Here is an 8,338-nt window from a genome sequence, read left to right on the forward strand (position 1 = left end):
TGATATAGATTCTGTTTGGAATTTTTTGAATGGTGTTGGGTTAAAATAATTTATTCATTTGAAAATAATAAAAGTCTTATTTAATTAATATTTCATATACCCATCTTCTATTCTTCTATTCAATGTTTCTAATTGATTCAAATGTCCCTCCTGATCATGGAATACAATGTAATCACCATAGGTTGTTCCTACATGTCCTCCCCAATTTTCAGGTGTTAATAAATCAACCCTTTGATTTGTAGTATTTGCAAATTTATAAATCCAATGACCAAACCCAGGATCTTCTAATGAACTTGGGGCAAATGTGTAATAATTTTCCCATTTTCCAATAAATTTAATAATGTCTTGACTGAAAATAGATAAATAACCTCCAGGATAAATGTAATACCGTGGAAGATTTCTAGATAATGGGTCATAATATTTATGTCTTGGATTAGTATAGGGGGCATGATAAGTTAGTTGACCAACAACTGTTGGGTTATGGGTGTGAGCAAATAAAAAGTCAGATAATAAATCTACAGTAACAATAATTTCATCATCAACTCGAGTATAGAAATAGTAGTTTGGGAATAATTTAAGTGCCATAATGTAAGCATTAATATTTTTTTGTTGTAAGGTAAACCAATGTTCATTTAAATCAGGCATATCAATGAAATAAATGTCATGATATGTTTCATTCATTTCAACTAATTCATTGTATTGTTCTAATTGTTTTGCAGATGACTCTACAAAAACAAAAATACATTTAAATCCATACCTTTGTTGGTACTCTTCTCTACACCAAGTATTTCTTGTATTTTCTACATGACTTATTTTAGAAGGAATACTGTGAATAATTGCAAGCCATAATTTTTTAGGATAAATTCTATCTTCATCTCTCGGTGGATTTTTTGATTGTACCTCAACATGTGCATATGTATTAAAATCAATTTCATAGGGATAATCTTCTTCGACTTTAAACTTTGGTCCATAGAACTTAGTTACATATTCTCTTTGTTTTTGAGTTATATATTCTTTAGCAGAAAATAGTTGAAATAATAAGAGGATAATAATCATCTTTAAGTAATAATTTTTTTCTTTCTAGTACAATCCATTGAACTAGTAATTTAAGATAGAATCTTATCATTCTATATTTATTTACTCTTTTTAATTATTATCATCATAAAACCGAAAGCAAAAAAAGGAAAGTCACTTATTGTGAGGTAGTTGGGTTTGTGTTGATATACACGAAAATTAGTGCCAATTTAATTTTAGGATCATCAGAGTCATTAAAATTAATTTTTAAGTTTCTTAATGTTTGAATGATAATATCATTTGAGGCATGAATCAAATCAAACTTTGTTATTCCTAAAGCAACAAACCAATTTTCTCTTTCAATTCCACTAACAATAGACATTAACTTTTGAACTTCTAGTTTTTGTTCTTCTTTCCATTCTCCAAAACCATAAGGTAATTTTGAAACATTAATTTTTCCATATAATGTAGGAGTGTTTAATAAATACATTCTTGCAAATCTTTGACGTTCTTCAAAGAGACTTTTATCTCTTTGAGTATCTCCTTTAATAATATTATCAACAATTGACTCAATAACAATTGATTTAGTTCTTGTTCTTGCTTTTTGAAAACAAATAGGACATTCATAACAATTTCCATATTTCATTGAATATTCTAAATCACATGTATAACAGAAGGTATGACCACAACTTAGTGTTATAGGAACAACAAATAATTTCTTACACATAGGACAAGTAACATTTCCCCTTACAGTATTAGCTCTTAGATTCATAGAGTAATATTCATCTGAAACAGTATCTAAACAATTTTCAGAAGTACTAGTTAAAAAATCACTAGTATTATCAATGTTAGTAGTAGGACTTTCTCCTTTTTTAAGAACTTCATATCTGAAGTTGAAAGAAGAAGATGGTTGTTTAAAAATTGTTCCTATTTCAATACTTTTTCCTCCAGCCAAGGTAATAAGATCCCCATCCCTTAAAGTTTTAAAAGTAACCTTTTCATTGTTAACAAAAATCCCGTTAGTAGAAAGGTCAGAAATAACAACACCATCAGCAGTCATTTCAAGTTTAGCATGAATTCGTGATATATTCATAGGATGAATTAAACTATCAAAAACAACATCACATTTAGACTGTCTTCCAAGAGTTGTTATTTTCTTAAATAAGTGAATTAGAGTAGGAGCATTTGAGTTAGAATCAGTACTTTCTTTAATAAGATGAGCATAGCAGTCACACTTCCTTTGCTGAAGCCAAACTTGAATTGGTTGAGGAAGTACAACTTTTTTTTGAAGACAATTAGAGTTTTCATTACTTGACCGTAAGGTGTATCTAGAGTTCATGTAGATTTAGTAATAATAAGATCTAGAATCACTCTTTTAAGATGAACCAAACTGAGAGAGGAGTGTCTATTCTATTTTTAAAAAATCACTTGGAGATATAAAAACAAATATCAAAAAAAAAAGGTTACAGTTAATCTTGATGAGTAACAAAAGAAACAGTTCTTGTTGGAGTTGCAAAGTATTTTTCTTTTTCTTGGAAGATTGAGTCCTCTTCAAAGATATAATGCCTAATATTATCAAGAAGAATTAAAAATTCGACATCGTTATCTGTAATTACGCTTATATTACTAAGACTTATTTGTTTAAGATTTGTTAATTTAATTAAATGAGGTAGTAAAGGAGTAAAACAAGCTTGATCTTTTAAAGTAAATGATGTAAGAGAAGTAATGTCTGAAATAGACAAGAATTGAATGTCATCACAATGAGATATACAAAGACGTTGCAAAGAAATTAATCCATTAAGTGGAATAGGTTCTTCTGTTTTAATTTTACAATGTTTAATAGATAAGGATGTAAGATAAGAGAATGAATTAACTGAGTTTAGATTTAATATTTTGTCAATAAAATGTAATTCAAGACGTACTAATGAGTTACTAATACCAGTACATTTATGAATATCACTAACATCAAATGTAGAATATCCTTTAAAATATAAATTAGGTGGCCATTGTTGAAACCTATTAAATAATGCCTTAGCCAATCTGTATTTAATTTTTCTTTGAACCATTGTCATATGAAGAATTAAAATTCTTTTAGGATCTAATTGAATACCAGTTAAATTAAATGGAGCAAATTCATCATTTTCTAAAGGAATTGAATATAATTGTAATTGAATATGAAATTTGGTAGAATATTTTAATATATCAAATACCTCTTCACTAATACTGGCAATATAATATACTGATATATATTTTAAATTTGTGCATTTGTCCAATGAAAATACAGCTGGGTCTTTATTTATTTGAGTACCAGAAATATTTAAATAAGTCAAATAACTTAATTCACTTACTCTATGAATAGAATAAAATTGATTAAGTGTAGTTGATCGTATAATTAATGAGCATAAATTAGGTAATTTCTTTAAACTATCAACAGATTCATTAAATGTATCTAAATGATAAAAGAGATTAAGTGAAGATAATTTTTGCATTGAAACAAAACTTGGTGACCAAACAAAACATCTTAAATTTTCACATTTTACTAACTTTGAAAGCACTTCTACTTCTCTAGGTTCACTAAACCTTGCATTTTTACCTGGGTCTTTCCAGAAAGAAAGAGTTTTTAATGAGGTTTGAGTTGTTCCAATAAGGGTAGCATATTTTATGATATTTTCTTCTCCAATATCATATGTACCTAAATCAATTTTGGTTAGAGAATGAAGTGGTAATTGACGAATAATATTTGAAAGTAAATGATATTCAGTCGTTGCATCATATGAAAAACACAATGCTTTTAATGTAGAGTTATTTGAAAGGTGTGTAAGTTGTTTATAATCAAATGTAGTAAATTTATCATTTGCTGAATCCCCATTTAATATAGAAGGTGTTAAATATAATGAATGTAATGGTACATTGACATTTATTAAATTTCTTTCTAAACATTTTACCTGAATTAAATGATTACAAACATGTTGACATTTATGGTTAATTTGTATGAAGTGCTTTAAGTCAAAGTACTCAACGTATGAAAAAACATGACAAAGTTGTAATGTCGATAATTTGGTCATACCTAACAATTATTTAAAAATGAAAAAAAAAGTTCAAATAATAGATATATCCACATTTGGATTTTCTTCATATTGAGAAATATTTTTATTTTAATTTCTTCAATATCCCTTTTTTCTATTGTATTGTTCATTTCCATTACTTGAAAATTAGAATTTTCCTTTTCTAATATACTGCCAGAATTTCCTGTGTAAAATATTAATTCATTCATGTTTTTGATTTTTAATATTTGTAATATTTTTGGGAAAATTTATTTGTAGTTTTAGTGCCTTTATTTTTCTTACTGTTTTATTGTATATCCATTTATTGTCATTATTACAGGTATTATTTCTTCATATTTTATTTCTTTGTTCTGTCTCAATGTTTCTTGTAGTTCTTTGTATTTATTTTGTGAATATTCTTTAGTGTGATATTCTTATCTTGACATATGGCAATATCATTATTATATCCTTTCTTATCTTTCATGATTTGATTAGATATGTCTAACCAATCAAAGGTTGCAATTCAGAAACATGGACAAACATTAATACAAAACCAAATATTGAATCATTAGTTATTATCTGATTATGATGTTGCACTTTGTGAGATAATACCTCTTCAAGACTAATTGATTGTTATTTATTAGTATTTATGATGATTGATTGCTATTTATTGTGATAGATTATCAGTTATTGTTATGATTGGGGTTTTATTTATCAACATGTAAGTATATTTGATAATGATAATTTTGAATTACACATATAGGCATTATCAAGAAAGTGAGACTGATAAGTGGGTGCTAATATTGAAAGGGATAAGACATAGTCATAGTGTTATTGGCATATTCAACACAAAATAAGAAAATAAAAATGAGAAGTTATAATACACATAAAAATCAAATAATAACTTAAATAAAGAATATTTAAGTCTACGATGTTTGAAAAGACATTAGATTAAAAGAAATCACGTGTGCTAAAAAAACTGAAAGACATACTTTTTAATATGAAGAAATACTAACAAGTAAGTAAGTCATAATTGATTTATTTTTGATACTTTATATCTGACCTTTTAGTATGGAACGAATAGTCATTATTTAAAGATGAAAAAATAAAACAATAAAAAAAAGAATAGGAAAAGGAAAATAGAATAAAAAACAAAATGAAACAAACAATTTTAAAATGGATTTTTTAATGAATTAATTTTAGGCTTTTTTTCCTAAAGGAAAAGAACTTTAAATGTTTATTCCAAGATGTCCATAAGTCATGTTGAAAAAGAAAAGAAATTAATTAAAAAAACTAAAGAAACTATGGAAACGGCTACTTGGAAACCTGTTAGAAAAAGGTCTAATTCAACACGTTCTGGAATTCGTTTAGGTATGAGAAAAGGAACACCATCTCCATCATCTACTCCACAAATACAAAGTCCTGTTGTTATTGAATCAAAAGAAGCTCCGTGTGTAATCGAAAGTCATAAAATGGATGTTAAAATTCATGAACCAAACCAAAAAACTGATGAAATATTACAAGGAAAATCTAGGTATGCTGATGTTCAACGACAATTTACATTTTGTGAAGTTGTTGGAAGAGGAGGATTTAGTGTAGTTCATCGAGCAATTTATAAAAAAACACATGAGGTTGTTGCATTAAAAATTATTGATAAAACAATTGTAAGAAAAGACCAATTAGAAACACTGTCAAGAGAAATTGGATTTGTTAAATGGTGTGAACATAAATATTTATTACAAGTGTATGATATACTAGAAGATGATGATTATATTTATGAAGTTCTTGAATTTGCTCCTGGAGGAAATTTATTTCAACGTATTACCAAAAAACCTTTAACTGAACAACAAGCCCAATGGGTTGGATATCAAGTTGCTTCAGCAGTATATTATCTTCATACTCAAGGTATTTGTCATAGAGATTTAAAACCAGAAAATATTTTGTTAATGGAAAAAGATGGTGGTTTTAATATTCGGTTAGTAGATTTTGGTTTAGCTAAGAAATTTACTGACGATATATTAAAAACCCCTTGTGGTACTTTTGATTATGCTCCACCAGAAATGTTATTACATGCACCACAATATACTCAATTATGTGATATTTGGAGTTTTGGTGTAACAATATTTGTTTCAATGTGTGGATATTATCCTTTTGACGGAAATAGTCTTGCAGAAAACATTGAACAAATGCAATCTGGAGATATTAATTTTGATGATGATGAGTGGGAGTTCATTTCTGTTGAATGCAAAGATTTCATTCGAAGATGTCTAGTTGCTGATCCAACAAGAAGAATGAATATTGAAGGAGTGTTAACGCATCAGTGGTTATGTGGTGCTTCAGTTTATTCAAATCCTTATTTTGCAAATTTATTAAAAGAATTAAGTCAACAAACAATGGACAAAGTTGTAGCACCTAAAAAAATTACAATTGATAGAAATTAAAATTTTACAGTACTAATACACTTTGTTTCAATTAACATTACTGTAAATTAATTGAAATTCACTATTCTTTTTGTTCTAATAAGTTATAATATCATTCTCTTATTTATTTTTTTTTTACTTTTATTCTTTTTTTCTTATTCTTTTGATATAAACTAACTAATTCAAATTTTTTTATTACATTTCACTTATTATTAATATGACAGAAACCTTAACACAACTCCACAAAACTCGTATTGAAATGGGATCTCTTCGTCAGGTTTTGGAAATTATTTCCCTTAGAACAGAAACAGCACCAATACCTATGCAAGTCCCATTAGCTGTTGATAGTTCTAATGAGCCAGTGGCATTATTTCCTGTTACAGTTGATCCTATGAAATTAAATACTTTTGTAGTTCAATTGAGTGATGAATATTATCTAGAAATGACAGCTAAAGAAGTTGAAAGAAGGTTAAATGAGAAGATTAAAAATTTGGAGGCAAAAGAACAAACACTACTTGATAAAATCAAAAGTACTACAAATGAAGCAAAACATAATATCGAAGGAGATGTCCGTAATATTACAGAGTTTATAACTGAAGAAGAATATCAACAAATGCAACAAAAGAAAAGACCAGTCCAAAAAACTAAAGAAGTTGATTATCAAAAAGAACGGGAATATATCAACGAGCTTGCATCTTTAGAACGTGAATTAGAACGCTCTGGTAAATTAGAATATGTAGAAAAAATTGGAACTACTGAAGAAATTGAAGAAATACCTGAAAGTGAATTTAGTGAAATGCCTGGTGTTAAAGCAACAATAGTAGAAAGGAAAAAGGACAAGAAACAACCCACACATGAAGAAAAACCTAACATCCCTCCAAACAAAAGCAATGACATTGTTGAACGGAAAAAGGAAAAGAAAAACCTTTCTCAAGACAATAATCCCCCTAAAAGAGTTTCTTTATTCAAACAAAGAATGGGAAAATAATTATCATTTGATTAATAATTAAAAATACTTTATTATTATATTCTTTTTGTGAAAAATCTTTTGTTATTAGAATCACTGATGTAATATGTGTAGTAAAATGGAAATATTATCCTTTGTGAGGCTTTACTTTTTATTATATCTTGTGTTTGTTTGCTGTCTGTTCGAAGTAGTTATACTTTAGGTGTTTTAAACTAGAAAAGATGTTCTTTCCTTAGTACTTTTCTTTTATTGAATGGTTCTTCATCTTTCTGATATAACAAGGTTAAATTTTAATGCTGTTAAGAGTGTAATATAAATTATTTCATATCATTAGTTAAATACTATTCAATCCATTTAATTATCAAAATGATAGGTTCTATTCTGTCTAATAAGTTTCATTATTTAAATACTTCTATCTATGTTAATTTTATATTTTATATTGGCTCTGTTGAAGTTCATGTTTGTATTTGTTTTATTTATATCATTTAGTTCATTGTTTCTGTCTTGACAAATTCTCCGCCACAATATTAAAACATAAATATTATTTTTTATGTTGTGACTCTCAATGTTAAATCTCTGTTAATAATTTAATGAAAAAGAGCTGGAATATTTCAAGTACAGAATGAATTATTTATGTTCTTCATTTTCTTTATTATTATTTTATTATTACTTTCTTCATCAAAAACAGGAACATATAATCGTTTCTGTATCAATTGGTTAAGAGTCGTTGTTGTTTTCAATCAGAATAAATAATATTTAATGGTTAAATGATATTTATTGAACTAGTATTACTTCAGTATTAAATATTAATTTAATAAGAAGGATATTAACCATTGATTTTTTTTCTTAAAAAAGTTGTAAATAACTTAATTTTATTTATTTATTAAACCCAA

The 8,338-nt window shown here is 26.9% G+C and overlaps 5 protein-coding genes across 5 annotated transcripts; 2 read left to right on the top strand and 3 right to left on the bottom strand.

The window, feature by feature from the left end:
• Window positions 1-84: 84 nt before the first annotated feature.
• On the bottom strand, window positions 85-1,056 carry ENU1_113310 (hypothetical protein; the record flags this gene model as incomplete). Its single annotated transcript, XM_008859622.1, has 1 exon — window positions 85-1,056. One exon carries the CDS (start codon window positions 1,054-1,056, stop codon window positions 85-87), a length of 972 nt encoding a protein of 323 aa, XP_008857844.1.
• Window positions 1,057-1,192: 136 nt separating this feature from the next.
• On the bottom strand, window positions 1,193-2,353 carry ENU1_113320 (FHA domain containing protein; the record flags this gene model as incomplete). Its single annotated transcript, XM_008859623.1, has 1 exon — window positions 1,193-2,353. One exon carries the CDS (start codon window positions 2,351-2,353, stop codon window positions 1,193-1,195), a length of 1,161 nt encoding a protein of 386 aa, XP_008857845.1.
• Window positions 2,354-2,483: 130 nt separating this feature from the next.
• Window positions 2,484-4,087, bottom strand: ENU1_113330 (hypothetical protein; the record flags this gene model as incomplete). The annotated part of the gene is made up of 1 exon (XM_008859624.1): window positions 2,484-4,087. Exon 1 carries the CDS (start codon window positions 4,077-4,079, stop codon window positions 2,484-2,486), a length of 1,596 nt encoding a protein of 531 aa, XP_008857846.1. The 5' UTR covers window positions 4,080-4,087.
• A 1,218-nt stretch (window positions 4,088-5,305) lies between these two features.
• Window positions 5,306-6,499, top strand: ENU1_113340 (protein kinase, putative; the record flags this gene model as incomplete). Its single annotated transcript, XM_008859625.1, has 1 exon — window positions 5,306-6,499. One exon carries the CDS (start codon window positions 5,306-5,308, stop codon window positions 6,497-6,499), a length of 1,194 nt encoding a protein of 397 aa, XP_008857847.1.
• Window positions 6,500-6,695: 196 nt separating this feature from the next.
• ENU1_113350 (hypothetical protein) lies at window positions 6,696-7,466 on the top strand (the record flags this gene model as incomplete). The annotated part of the gene is made up of 1 exon (XM_008859626.1): window positions 6,696-7,466. The coding sequence occupies one exon, from the start codon at window positions 6,696-6,698 to the stop codon at window positions 7,464-7,466; it is 771 nt and encodes a 256-aa protein (XP_008857848.1).
• Between the last annotated feature and the right edge of the window lie 872 nt (window positions 7,467-8,338).

This window comes from Entamoeba nuttalli (genome assembly GCF_000257125.1).
Source record: "Entamoeba nuttalli P19 unplaced genomic scaffold asmbl_4783, whole genome shotgun sequence".
Lineage (NCBI taxonomy): Eukaryota > Evosea > Mastigamoebida > Endamoebidae > Entamoeba > Entamoeba nuttalli.